Below are 16,523 nucleotides of genomic sequence, written 5' to 3' on the forward strand. Positions count from 1 at the left end.
GCTATAGGCACCTTTAACTGCATTTTCATTATTGGGCTATGTTCACACACCATCAAATTGACGTATTCTAAAACAACGCCCATTACTCATATAATAATTAGAGATGATTGAACCATTAGCATTTGACTCCCGCTGCCTTCCCGTTCCGTGGGGAAGGTGGAGACAGCCTGAGACAGGCTGGAAAACAGGGATACAGCCTATTACCTGAAGGCAGTGGGAGTCAAATGTGGATGGTTCGGGTTCGTACGAACCTGAACTTTGACCCTGTTCGATCATCTCTAATAATAATTTCCATTATCATAAAATAATGGTCATCCAATAAAAACGTCTGTCATGGCCTAGATTTGCACTCATTTCTTCTAAGTCTTCGTATCAAAAAAAGTTTTTCTTCATTTACAGAATATTTTCCCATACATTGGAGCGTGCTCTACAGTATATGTCTATTACCTCTCTTCTAAGCTGATCTATAATCAGATCAAAGTTGACCACAAATCATCATATATCATTCAGTAGAGGAGGAAAAAGGGGCTGAAACCAGGCCATCTGATCGATTTCACTTTGAAGAATACATGAATATATGTGAAAGCATGTAGGCTGTAGAAGAGAAACATAGCAAAATTATTAAAACCTGCTTATAGGTACAATACAAAAAAAAGTTACATTCACGGGTGTCCATAGCCTTTAAGATCATTTGAAAATAAAGGCATTGTAAGTTGAATACACTCTAAGCATGGTCTTTTAAATATATATATATGTAAGACTTAAAAGCTATATAAAGCCATATGATATCTTAAAATGTTAGGTTGCTGATTTCTATTTTACCTTTCTCTTCTCAGGCTTTCAGGTCTTGAAATCAGCATCCCACTACTGGCCCTTAGAAGTGGTGAATGGGATTCGTGAGTTACCTAGTGATGATAGGAGCGGATCTGGTAATGAAAGTGATAGAAGTATGTATAGTCACGCGGCGGCTATTCTTCTCTTTTTGTGTTGTAGATATCGTATCACATAAAGGACCGTGCGGTGTCCTACTTTTACACTGTGGGTTAATTTACTGGTAGTTTTTTTTTTTTATATTACAAAATACAATAATGACTCTTTTCAATCATACTGAAATGCAGGGTTTCGTGACGGGGCCATGTCTGAAAGTCACGGTGAAAAAGATGCCATTTTTTATATTGAATTACAAGCCAGAAAGCATCCAGACTGATGTAGATTGATTTCACAGACAGCTGAATGTAATGCATGCGTTCACCTAGCCTGGAAATACTGTTCTATTAAGATGTTATTTTCAGGCTACCCATGTGAAAAAAGGTTTTATAACTCTAATAGTGAACTAACTGTTCCCTTATGAAAGCTATTCCAAGAACTGACTTTTAAAACAGTTACTCTGATAAGACTTCTTGAAATAAAACTGGAGTTATTTTTTAAAGCTTTTTCCTCTCCCAACAAGGTTGGTTTTACCCACTCAGGACTGGGGACATAACTGTATGTCCGTTTTTGTGGACGTACAGTAACATCCACTGATGAAAGCTATGCCATCTGTGGAGGAACTCAGCTGTAGTGATAGCTGGGCAACCGCCGCAAGTCGAGCTGCGCTTGGATCCTGGCAGTTAACCCCATAGATGCTTTGTTCAGTGCGATCGCAGCATCTATAGGGCAGAGCAGAGGGAGAATTCTCCCCCTGTGCTCCGTTGGGGCTATAAGAAGTGATTGCACAGTCCCAATAGTAGCTGTGACAACCGAAGGTTTCCCTGAGGCCTCCAGTGTCATAGTTATGGTGGCTGATTAGGCTCATCAGCTGTGCCTATGACAGGTACAATACAATGTAGTGCAGATCAGCATTGCAATGTATTATGCCTGTCATCAGGGAATCAGATATTGAAGCCCCCAAGGTGGAACAGTAAAATAGTGTATAAATGTAAAAAAAAAAAAAAAATTAAATAAATAAAGAGAGTGAAAGTGCAAGTACTGCCAGATTGTGCTTCTTAAGGTCCTATTCCACGGGCCGACTGAGAGGCGCAAACGCTCATTTGCTCCTCGATCCCTGCTAGCTACCGCCGCCATTCCTTCCACGTGGCAGCAGCAAGCCAAGCTGTGGGGGGGTGTTTGGTGCGGGGGGCTGCCCGGTTGATCGCTAGATCGTCCAGGCAGCCCATAGCATACAGCAGCGGTCTGCTGCCGCCGCTCCTATTCCATTGAGCGTCGGCGGCAGGTCGTGGCTGTATGAGCTGTTTGTCTTTCAACATGTTTGAAAGACAAACAACGCAACGATCAGCCAAGATGAACGATGTCAGCTGATCGTTGCCTCCTATTCCATGGGACGATTATCGGCCGTTATCGGACGAATGCGGCAGATAATTGTTCTGTGGAATAGGGCCTTTAGTTAATAGGGTAATTGGGAGTGGGGCCTAATTAAGACCAGTGTTTGAGTACACCGGTCTTAATTATTGTCCTCTATAGCCCCCATATCCTCAATGCAAAAAAGGACACATATTTAGTGTCACCACATGTATAACAACACTAGCAAATGATCACATGATTAAATTTGCATGCGACTGCAGAAAATGTAAAGTGAGAAAAATTTTAATTTTGCAATTTTTTATTTTGCACAAAAAAAAATCGTAAGGATATCGGCCAAAATGTTCCACTAACCTAAAGTACAATGTGAGACAAAAAATGAATCCCAGAAGCACTAGGATAAGTTAGCATCACTGAGCTATGACCACATAAAGTGAGGCAGGTCAGATTTAAAAAATGCAAAAGAAAAGCCAGTGGAGCCTCATCAAAAAGTCTCAAAACTAGCCAGATATCCCTCCGGGAAGGACCCAGCCAAGGTTTAAAAAATGGTCTCTGGTCTATTTTTGGCCCGGTACCAAAGAGCTCAGCATTTTGGTGTTAAGAAACATCCCTCATACAAGTAAGGTGAATTTTTTTTAATGGCAGATGTTTTCTTCTGATCTTACCAAGCTGTATGATTTGACTGACTGAAGGAAAACATGGCTCCTCCTATTGCCCTTCTATTTCCCCGTGAATATATTTTGGATGAAAAACAATTATTTGTGTAGAAAGTGTGAACGAGATTTATCAAACATGGTGTAAAGTGAAACCGGCTCAGTTGCCCCTAGCAACCAATCAGATTCCACCTTTCATTCCTCACAGACTCTGGAAAATGAAAGGTGGAATCTGATTGGTTGCTAAGGGCAACTGAGCCAGTTTCACTTTACACCATGTATGATAAATCTCCCCCAATGTGCCTAATTTCAGTCATATTTACATTTTACATTACATTTACATTTGATGCAAGTATAACCAAACTAAACAGATTATTAAAAAGACTCATACATAGACATCAAAATGAAGCCAACAAAACATCGGGACCGGAAACTGAAAACATAGTTTTGAAGACTGAAAATGCATAAAAAGACTAAAAAAAAAGGAGGTAGGACTCAACGGGCCTCATTTAGGCTGGGTTCACTTTGTGTTTCTGCAGTCCTTTTAACGTATCCATTGTTCTATTTGACTTCCACAAAAATGTGTTCAACCAGAAAAAAACAACGATTTGGATCCTGTTTTTTTTTTTTTTTTAAATAATGGACGTTAATAGAAAAACAGACGCACACAATCTGTTTTTGCATCCATTTTGCATCCGTTTTTTCATAAAACGTATACGTTAAACGGACTGTAAAAACACAGTGTGAGCTGAGCTTTAGTAAGATATTGTCCTTTTTCCCCATTCTCACACCCAATTTTTAGTTGTCTACGGGTTGGTCGGATTTTTGGAAATTTTGTGTCGCACACCATTAGTAAATAAGGCAGAACACTAAACCTCTTGGAAAATGGACATTTTTCTGACAGGATAAGATTAGTCAGCACCAATATGTGTGACAGAACCGTATATTAAAGAGGAAGTCCCGTAAAATAATAAAAAAAGGGGGGGGGGGGGCCTTCTGTACCACTGCTCACGGGTAGAGATTATCGAACAGCTGAAAATCGTAGGTTCTATAGAACTCGAACCTTGTTGAACCTTCCGCATTTTATTCCTGATGCCTTCCTGGTCCATGGGGAAGGAGGAGACAGCCCGGGTACCGTCTGGAATTCCAGGATTCAGCCTAGGTAATAGGTAGGGATGGTCCGAACGGAGTTCGGTTTATGTTCGTACGAACTCAAACTCTCGGTAATGATTCCCGCTGTCTGCCCGCTCCGTGGAGAGGGTGGATACAGTGGGAGGACCGCCTGGAAAACTGGGATACAGCCATAGCCATAGGCTATATCCCAGTTTTCCAGGCGTTCCTCCCGCTGTATCCACCCGCTCTACGGAGCGGGCAGACAGCGGGAATCTGATGCAGAGCGTTCGGGTTCATACGACTATCCCTAGCAATAGGCTGTATCCTGGAATTCCAAGCGGTACCCGGGCTTTCCCCTCCTTCCCCACGGACCGGGAAGGCATCAGGAATTAAATGCGGAAGGTTCGACAAGGTTCGAGTTCTATAGAACCTAAGATTTTCTACTATTCGATCATCTCTACTCACAGGTCCTGTTGATGGCCGCCGATTATCATTTTGTCTTGAATCCCAGTACGTCAATGTCACAGCCAGGCTGAGCGATGTCCCGCCCCAGTCAATGATTGGCCGAGCAGGCAATCGATCAATCGAATATGTGACGTGGCTGCTGGAAGAGCTGCAGGTGGCCAGCAGCTGTCAACGGGTTCCAATAGTGGCACTACGAGGCATGAGAATTGGTAAGTTTACTTTGCTTATTATTTTCCTGCACCCCCTTCCTTCCTCCTTTTTTTCAATTTCACAGGACTTCTCGTTTAAATTAGATTTGCATTAAATCAGATGGAGTACTCACTAAAGAGTCTCCACTGATGCATTGCCCCCTATAAATTTAAATATGCAAAAAAAGGATCCGTGGAGTCTCAGTTACGAGTCTCAAAACACGGGAATAGCCAGATATCCCTCCAGGGGAGGGAAGCCTATTGCCAAGGGGGTGCCTCCCTGTGGGGAGATCACCAAACCACCCTGATACGTAGCCCCTTAAGTCCCACTCGGTTGCAAGTATTGGAACATAAATAGGGAAATACCAGGGTGGCCCCTTATACGTCAAAGTCTAACTCTGTGGCGAGTATTGCGACATGACAAGGGTTTACCAAGGCAGGCATCCATCCACAGACGATCGTTACGATTGTTATTAGCTGTCCTCATAACAATTGCTGTCATTTTAAAAAACTTTTCACAAGGCGCACAAAAAAAAAAAAAAGGATTTGTTTGGCTCTCAGTGTTACGTTATATAGTTGGGTGAAGCGCATGGACGCTTGGTTGCCTTCCTTGCTTAAAGCTAAGTTGGACTGATTACAGATGATGGCATCCATAGACTTATGTAGAACTTCAGCTATATCTAGCAAATGGATGATTGGATGGGGTCTCACAGGGGCAGATTAAATGTGCTCCACCCATTCATCCTCCCCCCGACGCAGGATCCTGGAAGGACGACCTTGCTAGCCTCAGTGCACCCCATGATGACCCCCATGCAGTTCCCCAATAGTAAATGCCCCCTGTGCAGTGCTTTTTAGTATATTGCCCCCTCCAGGTAGTCCACTTTAAGTACCCCCCCCAGTGTAGTCCCTCTTTAGTCCATGGTCCCCTCTGTAGTCCATGGCCCCCTGTGTAGTCACCCCCTTAGTCCATGTCTCCTTGAATAGTCACCCCTTATTCCATGTCTCCCTGTACAGTCACCTCCTGTAAAGTCCATAACCCCCTGTATAGGGACCCTCTTTTTCTATGCCCCCTATGTAGTCACCGTTTAGTCCATGGTCCATGGCCCCCAGTATAGTCACCCCCTTTATTCCATGGCCCCCTGTGTAGTCTCTCTTTAGTCGATGGCCCTAAAGTAGATAAATAGAAAGAAGACAAACCCCCTCCCCCCCTCATCTCCCACACTCTTCTCCATTGCTGCAGCTCTCCCAACGTGGCTCTCCTCTTCCGGCACAGGCAGCGCATGTTAAAGACACTGTCTGCGGCGTAAGTCCCGGACACCTGTCAGCTCTTCATCAATCGATCGTGCCTTAAAGGCGCACGCACAATTGAATAGTGTGCTCGCCCGGGGGACGGCCCTGCAACTGTACATCAATTGGGGGTTCATTGGATGCATCGGAGGGCCCCCGAGAGATCTGCAGCTGCAGTGAGAACAGGTGTTGGCGGTCTGGATGGTTTTTGGATCCCCAGGAGCCTCAGGCCACAGACAGCGGCCGCCTGAACCGCCCACATTCTGCCGATGGGGACTCAGCAGAGACCCCGATCAATCAAAATTTTTGAAATGCCTTTGTGATGTAAAAAGAATATTTAGACGACAGTAACGCTTTAAAGGGTTGAATAAAGGCAATTCCCTTTTGCATGGAAGTCAGCCAGCCTTGTCATCCGATTACTTTGCAAGATGAAAAAGATGCCATATTATTCCTTGGTCCAACTTTTTTTCTTTATGGACAGATACGACCATTATTTTTTTTCCTCATTGTACAAAGTATTCCATGATTCAGTTGGCCATATATCACATAACATATCATTTCTATAAAACCCGGTCACTTTAGAGCTTTTTCAGAGCCTTCTAAACATCTCATTAACTTGTATCGTTTACAGAGATGAATCTTTTTGAGATTCCAAATCTGTTTCCTTCCTTTTATCTGTCTATATCCCGGCACCCTGGAGTCATGCATCTCAATAAACCTTTGATCTTGTTTGCTTTTTTTGGCTCCTATGCAACTACAAATTTATTCCAAGACATATCAGATAGACGTATAATACGAGAGCCAGTAAAACATGAGATTTAGCACACTTTTTATGAGAGACCCTTGCATAACGAAAATTACATGGTTCATTATGGTGTTGGTGTTTGATTTAACACTACACAGATGCCCTGACAATATCATGAGAAGAAGATATCACAGCTGATCTCAAGATGCTCTCGGTATTAGTCGAGCTGTTTTCTCTGTTCTCGGGACAGAATGTCTCTGCTCTCCATCTCTTCTACTAAATTGTTACATAAAGTATCCCAATTAGTTCAGCTGCTTTCGATAGTAGATATTCAATGTCTAGAGATACGGTTTTACATAGAGTCTGCCATACAATAAAACAGTTATATAACTGTAGAAACAAGCAATTATTTTTGTTCTGTACACATACACACACACAGACACACAATGTGTTGGACTGGGGTATTTGGGGCCCACCAGAGAAAATGATCCTAGGGGCCCACCAATGAAGAACCAGTGAGAAACGACATGTCAGTCATTGTTTGTGCAGGTTCTAAAGCTGGGGGCCCACCGGAGGATCCTCCGGTGCTCCGGTGGGCCAGTCCGGCTCTGGACACACAAACTTACACAGACACACAAACTCACACAGAAACACACACACACACACTCACACAGACACACACACAGTCATCCCATACTTATCAGCTGCTGTGTGTCCTGCAAGGAGTGGAATTTTTTCCAGTCTAGAGAGCAGGAGAGATTTTTTATTTCAATTTGCTGCTGCTCTGGGCAGTTCCTGACATGGACACAGATGGCAGCAGAGGGCATTGTATCAGACTAGAGAAAATGCACCACTTCCTGCAGTACATACAGCAGCTGATAAGTACTGGAAGATGTGAGGTTTTTTTTTTTTTTAAGAAGTAAATTACAGATCTCTGCCACTTTTTGGCACCAGTTGATTTGAAAGATTTTGTTGTTAACTTCCCCTCTAAATATAAGTTTTATGTCTTCTCTTCCTGTATGGAGAATATATATAATATGTGTTCTATCATTAGCAATATTTTAAAACGAAATATATGTAGGGATCTAATATTGTTACTGTAAAAGAAGTAATGAAACCCGCATGCACTGTCATGAATAGCTATATCCTGATGTACTTGTTATAGAGATGAATCGGCCAATGCTAATTCACATCGAAATACACAACGAACACATAAACTGTATAATTATATTGTGTAATTACTGTTTTTGTCTTCATTTCACCATTTTTCTTTATGACATCTGCTTCTGTAAGTCTTCCATTATTATATGTTATCATGTGTTATCATTGCCATTTTGTGTGCAACTCTTCTTGAGCTTTATATCTCTCAACAGGTAAATGCCCCTTTAGGTGATATTTGGTGGGATTCTGTAAGGTGAATTGATAGACAAGAGTATATAGTATGGTTGCATGATATCACCCAATAGCAGTAACGCTATGTACCTGTGATATACAGTAGGTCCACATCTGGATTCCCCAAGATAGAATGTTAATTTAAAAAAGTCATGATCAACCCTAGACATAAAAGAGATGCCAAGGTGCTGTCATAATTGAGCTGGGTTTGCCTGTTACCTACTGTGAATGCCAACTGTATAGCATGTTCTGATGCATTAGCAATTTAAGGCCCAATTACACTAAACGATTATCGGCCATTACGGGCGATAATCGCTTTTGTAATAAAAGGCAACGATCAGCTGACATGCACTTATCGGCTGATCGTTGTCTTTTAATGCCTTTTAACATGTTGAAAGACGCAATGATCTACTGCTGTCACTCCGTGCACAATAGTGGCGGCAGCAGACCACAGCTATCTCCTATGGGCTCCCCGGACAATCTAAGGGTCCTATTACACGTACTGTAAACGAGCGCCAATCTGCTAGATCGGTGCTCGTTTACTGGGCCTATTACACGCCCTGATTATCGTTTAACAAGGGCTGCATGGACATCTTTACCGATGTCCTTGCAGCCCTTGTTTAAACTTTATACATTACCCATCAGGGCTGCAGGGCTCCTCTTGCACTCTGCTTCTCCCCGGGTACGCACGCTCCAGCTTCAGTTTGGCCTGTCTCAGCTGACAGGTGGCTCAGCCAAACACTGGACACAGCGGTCCCGCCCAGTGATTGGCTGAACGGCCTGTCAGCTTAGACAGGCCGCTCTGAAGCTGGAGCGTGGGAGACCCGGGGAGAAGCAGAGCGCAAGAGGAGCCCTGCAGCCTGGATAGGTAATGTAAATCATCAGCCGCCGGTCGCACAACGCTGACAATTATAGGTTCAAACCTATATGAACGATCAGCCAATTCTCGCTCTGTGGAACAGGCCCCCTAAAGATCTCTTCCGATTACACCATTCAGCCAATACCGAGAGTACATTTGAATCAAGCTTTATTAAAGCATAACATGTTTTGAAGTTAAAAACACCTTCTTCATCAGATCAGACCTGATGAAGAAAGTGTTTTAACCTTTCGAAACACGTTATGCTTTAATTAAGCTTGATTCAACTATACTCTTACTGTTGGCTGGATCATGTAATGCCACTCCGGACAAGGACATCCAGGCTGGGTACAAGTACTTCTGGGAACCATTGTTTTTCATGATATTTTTTAATGTTTTATTCTAGTTGACAGTAACTTATCTAAGGTAGGGTGCCCCTACTCGATTTTGTGTCCTTCCAACAGAAACCTATAGGCAACAGATGTTTCTATGTGGAATCTGTTGGTGGTATCCATCTAATATATTAGGGAATACTGTGACCTACTGTATACATAGTTACTGTACATAGTTAGTATGGTTGAAAAAAGACACATGCCTATCAAGATCAACCAAGGAGGGGGTAGGTGAAGGGAATGGGGATAGATGATGGTTGGGTGAAGGGAATGGGGATAGATGATGGGATAGTAAGGGAAGGGGGAGGGATGATGGGAAGGGAAGGGGGATGGATGATGGGTAGGTAAGGGAAGAGGGATTTATGATGGGTGGGTGAAGGAAAGGGGGATGGATTATGAGTAGATAAGGGAAGGGGCATTTATGATGGGTTAGTGAAGGGAAGGGTATGGATGATGGGTAGGTCAGGGAAGAGGGGTGGATGATTGGTAGGTAAGGGAAGGGGATGGATGATGGGTAGGTAAGGGAAGGGGGATGGGTAATAGGTAGGTAAGGGAAGGGGGATTTATGATGGGTGGGTGAAGGGAAGGGGTACGAATGATGGATAGGAATAGGAAGGGGGATAGATGATGGGTAGGTAAGAGAAGGGGGTAAATTATGGGTAGGTAAGGGAAGGGGGATAGATGATGGGTAGGTAAGGGAAGGGTATGGATGATGGGTAGGTAAGGGAAGGTGGATGGATGACAGGTAGGTTAGGGAAGAAGGATGGATGATGGGTAGGTAAGGGAAGAGAGATGGATGATGGGTAGGTAAGGGAGATGGATAATGGGTAGGTAAGGGAAGGGGGATAGATGACAGGTAGGTAAGGGAAGGGGGATGGATGATGGGTAGGTAAGGGAAGAGGGATGGATGATGGGTAGGGGATGGGTAGTTTTGATAGGAGTCTAAGAAGGATACTGTTTCATAGCTAATATAGCCTAGAATCCCCCGTGAAAATGGTGCTTGAACCTACATGAGGATATTTATTTCATACTATTGAGAAATTCCTTGTATAGAGCCAGATAGATTTTGTTTCAGTTTAACTAAAACTCTTCCAAGTTTCTCTCTAAATATAGTTTTTTTCTCTCTAAACATTCCATCACTTTTTGGTGATTTCACGGTTTATTTTCGTATAGTTTAAGTATAAGAAATTAGTTAACGCACTCGAAGCAATCCTCGGCTTCCTTTCCAGCCAATTATAATGAAAGCCACACTTGTTGTGAGATATAAAGTATTTGTCGTGCTCTTTTCTCATGTGTCATTTTGCTTGTGTTTTATCCATTCCAGCAGTCATCATCCACAAGTACATTGTGCTTCCTCACCATAATGTGTCCTTAGGCACTAGCAATGACTCTGCCTACTCTAACATGTCTGCAACTGTAGGTGAGAATCATGTATGTTATATGCTGCATGTAAATCAGTGTGAGTATATATACATACACCTATGTATATATATATGTATTGTATATGTTAATGTTATATGTTTGCAATGCAAATGTAACTGTTTGTTGTAAAGGAAACACTACTAAAAAGTCAAATATTCTGTCCTTTCTGCTCCGCCTAGTGTGCATTACAGCATAGGTCAAGATCCAGGATTAGGTTTTTACAAAGGAATTCTCATTTGAAAATATATTCGGCATTGCCAATGTTTCACGCCAGTTCTGAATTTATTACCGAGCTTAGACTTTTTTTTTAACAGTTTTAATTATTCAAATAAAACAACAGCTGTTCTTTTTATAATGCAATGATTTGCATTGAAGTCAATGCAAACAATGGCTGTTGTTTCACACAATGTATTGAACAATGGCCGTTGTTTGGCTATGGCCTTCGAATTTTAAATGGATGATGGGTAGGTAAGGGGTTTTGGGGGGTCAGATTGTGGGTACAGAGTCGTTTTAACTTTACTATCTCTTTGAAAACAGAGACAAACTCGAGAGAGAGAGAAATATTCTAGATGAAATGACACAATATATAACAGGCGAAGATCATGAAGGATACTTTTCATTTTTGGACATGTTTTGATCAGTGGGGTTTACAGACCCTTCACCAATTGCTAAAAAGAAGAGGCAGAAGCCTCTTTCATCGCCTCATTTTCATAGTGATCTGTGGGCAGCTGAGAATATGGATCCCAACCAATAACCAAAGTTATAATGTCAAAAAAGATGGGCACCCTTTAACTGATGTATATGCAGATGAGTATTAAAGGGGAACTATCAGCAAGTTAGATGAATCTAACCTGCTGATAGTCCCTTATATTGTCTCAGGATGCTGAGGAAAAAGGTATGTGTGTTACCTTCCTCCTCGGCGCAGAGTAATCTTTGCTCTGGTGCACTGCTAGGAAGACTGTTGTGTCATCTGGCATGCCCGCTCCTTCTAATGATAATCAATGGAGCAGGCGGATGACGCAGCAGTGCACTGGAGCGAAGATTACTCCGACTAACACCACAGGAGGAGGGTAACACACATACCTTCCTGTCAAACCCCCCCCCTTCTTCCCCGGAAAACAATAGTACAGGCAATTTTAAGAAACTTTGTAGTTGGGTTTATTAGGCAAATATGACATTATCTGCATTCAAAAATACTTTCCTCAGCCCCCCCCCCCCTTCCTCCTCTCTCTTATTTACTGCACATTATCAGGAAATCTAGACTCTTTTACATCAGTCAAGCCCTGTGTAACCTATGGAGAGGGGAGAAGGGAGGAGGGAGGAGGGAGATCAGTCGCCAGCAGAGAAAAAAGGATTACACAGTGGGAGCTGTGTGAAAGCCGGTATTCAGAGGTCAGAGAGGTCAGTGCTGACTTCAGAGGCGATAGCCCGGGGATGTAGCTGTAAATTAACTCTTTGTTGTTCTGTTTTGGTGCCTCATCTTCCTCAACCCCTCCCCTCTCCATAAGAGAACCATGAAGACGGGGGGAGAGCTTCAAACTGCTTTTTCATGATAAAAATGCATTTTTCAGCTAATAAACTCAGTTACAAAGTTTCTTAAAATCGCTGTACTATTGATTTCTGCAAAAAAAAAAAAAAAAAAAAAAAATTAAACAACAGTGACACTTTAACTGTTTGGGCAAGCAGATTGGCGCACGTTTACAATATTGATCCGGCCTTCATCGGCCCATGTAATAGGACCCTAACTGTATAAAACCCATTCTCTTCTGTGTGAAGTCAAGGTCCTGTGTGGAGGCTATATTATCTATATAACCTAATACAATTATCAAAATATTGTTCCTCTAGAATCCTCTCCTTACAACCACTCAGCATTTCCCATATCCGGCATCTAGTATTGTTCTGTATGTTCTTCACAGATAACCTCTCTGCATAACCGTACATAGTCTGAGAAACCATTGCACTGACACAGCCATGAATATTAATTTCAGGACACTGACTGTACTAACAGTTGACAAGTTCAGATCCTCCTGATCAAAGGTGATGAAACCCAGGCTGTCATTTCTAAGCCAAGATGTCACTGTACACTGCTTAGCATCATCTTACTACAGAGACATGGAAGCTAATGGGTTCATCTCCTTCAGTCTGGTCAGCTTTAATTTCTTTAATATCACAATTGGCAAATGCAGAAAAGACCTTACATAGATTTCTATTACTGGAGGTCTGCAGTGTTTGTAGTAAGACAGAACGGGCTTCATGGCAGTGCTAGAATGTGCCTGGACCTGAGTGGCACTGTTTTTTTGGGGGGGAGGTGGGGGGGGGGGGGGGCTAAAAACTGACAACTAAAAACTGGAACTAGACGGCCTAAGGGTGAGGGAACTTTATCACAGTGGCCCATTCTGTTTGCAGCCTTAGGCTATGTTCACACAACAAATATTTTTAAATAACTGCGGCCTTTGTTGCTGATTGCATCAATGGCCGTGGGTAATACGAAAATATATGTGCCATTGCCGCCTATGGAATCCCGGCGGGAGTGTATACACATCCCTAGCGGCGCCGCAAACAACTGACATGCCGGTTTTCTGCGGACGCTATTTATCGAATAGCGGACACAGAAAACCCTATCAGTGCACACTGTGAAGCAAGCGTCTCCTGCCGCACGCTCCATTGTGTGCAGTGGAGAGTTCTGATGCGGGCACGCACGGATGCACCTGCATCAGAACTCTGCAGCCCTAAAGATCATCAGATCATCAATGATCTTTAATGAGACCGACCGTTCCGTTACCCAGCCGGGTCACGGAAAGGGCCGATCTCATACTGTGTATGAACATGGCCTTAGGGTCCTATTCAGGGGTGGATTAACTTTACCTTAGACCCCGGGCTGTTCACCAAGCTTGGGCCCCCCCATCTCACCGTAACTATGGCAGAACTATCATGGTGGTCATTGATATGGGATAGATTTTTTTTTGCAAGTCATGTCAGAACTGTAGTCAGGGACAATAAACCACTGAAAGTATGTTGGGTGGCTTTGGGTCCAAAACGGACCTTTCATAATTCGCTTCTGATCCTATCACGTGGGACCATTATCTGCCCAATCAGGCAGAATCGGGCACATATAGCCCATGTAATAAAGACAATGATCAGACGGGGAGTCGATTATTGGCTGATTATTGTCTTTCAGAATGTTAAAAAAACATCAGCCACTGACCACGCATTAAATATACTAGGAGATGTGTGGTCGGTGGCTAGTGAAGGTGAAAGATAGTAAGGTGTAATACTTACCTGTACATGCCCCCCCCGTCAGTGTCCACAGGAGCCACCACTGAAGCCTATACACCCCTTGAAGTGTCCCATCTCGGTCAGTGATTGGCTGAGCAATGTCTCTTCAGAGATGGGTTTAGAAGCTTCGGCGGTGGCTCCAGTCTGCGGGGAAAAGTTAACCCTTGCTGCGTGATCATCAAGCCGCGTAATAGGCTCTGTAAGAGACAACCAATCTAGCAGTTCGGCCCTCGCTTACACTACATATTGGGCCATGTAATATACAGCCCTTAGACTGTCCAGTTCCAGTTTTACACCTGTCTATCTTCTTTTAAAGGTGTTTTTATTATTTTTCAACACAATAAAACATTTGACATTTCTGTAACATGCAAAGGTAAGTGTGTTCCACAAGCCAAGATCTAGACATGTCGAAGGGAAGCATAGACAGGTAATAAGCTCGCGGTGATAAACAACTCAGAGGATTCAGAAAACCTAACCTAACTAATTGTAGGTTCGTACCGAGAGGAGGAAACTAAAATACCGTTCAGGTATTATATTCTACGGGTTAGAGATAGTAGAACCAAATTTGCGTAAACTCAGGTAATAGAGGGGAGGGGGGGTTGGGGAAAAGAGAAAGAGGGGAAGAGGGGGGGGGGGAGTGCCTGTGGGACTCATGTGCTCCTGGGAGTGCTACCGCTCCAATGGTGTAGGAATTACAACGGTGGGTCATCAGCGAGTACTCGGTTGAGGTACCAGGTTGTTTGGTGGAAAGTCCGCCGAACCTGCTCTTGTATCCTTGTAGGCAATGTTAAGATGAAACTTTCCCAAACCAGGAAGAAATTTTCCACCCTGTGTTCTTTTAGTATGGCCGCCTCCACCCAGTCCATCCGGAAGACGAACGAAAGTTTTTCCAGAAATAATTTCCGCGATGGTGGTTGTCACGCAGTTCCTGGAGTGTTAGGGGCGTTCTTGTGGAGATGTTAAGCAGGTGATAGATGGAGGTGAGTCCTTGCTTGTGCCACGTTCTAAAGAGTGGGTGGGGGTGTCCGTCTTGAAAGTTAGGGTTGCCGAGCAGTGTGACAAACAGCGAGCGGGTTGGGTGCAGTTGCAGTAGGGTTCTGGTTTTGTGCCAGGATCTCCAGGTGGAGATTAGCAGCGGGTTGTCCCTGATCCAGGGGGGTAGGTCTCCGTAGGAAGTGTGCAATAAATTTGGCAAGGAGTATGGCAACACCATATGACCGTCCACCTGTGTGTCTGTATGTGTCGCTGTATTCTGCACCCAGTCGCGTATGATGCGAAATTGGGAGGCCAAGTTCAGAGCCCGTACGTTCGGAAAGTTCAGGCCCCCATGCAATCTGGTTTGTTGTAGGATGTGGTAAGCTATTTTTGACTTTTTGGAGCCCCAGATGAAAGTCCTGTATAAAAAGTTTATTCTCCTCTCGTCTTTCGGTCTTAGGTGTATTGGTAGGGATTGGAAGAGATACGACAGTTTCGGCGCCTCCACCATTTTCAGTAGGTTGGCTCTGCCCATGAAAGTGATGGGGAATTTTTTCCAAACCAGGAGCGAAGCCTCTAGGCGTTTAATATAGGAGGCTATGTTGGCAGAATACAGTTTGGATGGGCACTTCGGTATGATCACTCCAAGGTAGGAGATGGCAGTCGTGTTCCAGTGTATAGGTATGGACGCAGACCATAAGGGGCGACTCGGTCCTTTTAGTAGGAGGGCCTCACACTTGTCCATGTTTATGGGTGTAACCAGCCAGTCTCCCCACCTCCTGGAGGTCTGTCAATACTACGGGAAGGGAATGTCTAGGGTCTCGTAGAGTCAGTAGGATGTCGTCAGCGAACGCTAGAACCTTTACTTCTTGTCGGCCTATCGGGACACCAGGGTAAAGGGGCGAGGATTCAATATGTCTCAGTAAGAGGTCGATTGTGATATTGAAGAGGAGTGGGGAAAGTGGGCAGCCCTGTCGTGCTCCCCGAAATAGGTCAATTTGCGAGGTGTTCTTCCCGTTAATTGTCAGGGCAGTTGAGGCTTGGTCGTTGAATGTCTGTACAAGGGCGAGGAAGGTCTGTCCGAAGTTACGTCTGATAAGAGAGGCATAGAGAAAGGGCCATGCGACTTTGTCGAAGGCTTTTTCGGCATCTAAACTTAAAAGCATAGTCGGGGGTCGGGTTTTCTCCAGAGCCTTGTCACGGCCGCGGCGGCTTCCCGCGTCCCGGGTTGCCGCCGCGACCGCCTCCTGTCCCGTGCAGCCGCCGGGGTCCTTGTGTTGGGACCCGGCGCTGCTGCTGCTTCGGCCCCTGGGGCGCCTCACCTCTCCTCGTGCATGTCGCGGTCTGTGCCGGCCGGCGCGCGCGTCCCCGCCTCCTAGGGCGCGCGCGCCGGCTGTCTCAGATTTAAAGGGGCAGTGCGCTCCTAATTGGTTAGTGGCACCAATCACTCCCCTATAAATC

At 44.2% G+C, this 16,523-nt stretch overlaps 1 protein-coding gene across 5 annotated transcripts in view; it reads left to right on the forward strand.

Annotated features, from left to right (window-relative positions):
* ADGRD1 (adhesion G protein-coupled receptor D1) overlaps positions 1 to 16,523 on the forward strand; it is a 482,082-nt gene that overhangs the window by 40,216 nt on the left and 425,343 nt on the right. For 3 of the 5 annotated variants that reach the window (XM_069961003.1, XM_069961004.1, XM_069961007.1), the window contains 2 exons: positions 837 to 947; positions 10,714 to 10,809. The exons of 1 other annotated variant lie outside the window; for it this stretch is intronic. In XM_069961003.1, the coding sequence (XP_069817104.1) occupies positions 837 to 947; positions 10,714 to 10,809 (207 nt within the window). The remainder of the gene's footprint in view (positions 1 to 836; positions 948 to 10,713; positions 10,810 to 16,523) is intronic. One more of the 5 variants, XM_069961005.1, reaches the window with a different exon arrangement.

Source organism: Dendropsophus ebraccatus, chromosome 3 (genome assembly GCF_027789765.1).
Source record: "Dendropsophus ebraccatus isolate aDenEbr1 chromosome 3, aDenEbr1.pat, whole genome shotgun sequence".
Taxonomy (NCBI): Eukaryota; Metazoa; Chordata; class Amphibia; order Anura; family Hylidae; genus Dendropsophus; species Dendropsophus ebraccatus.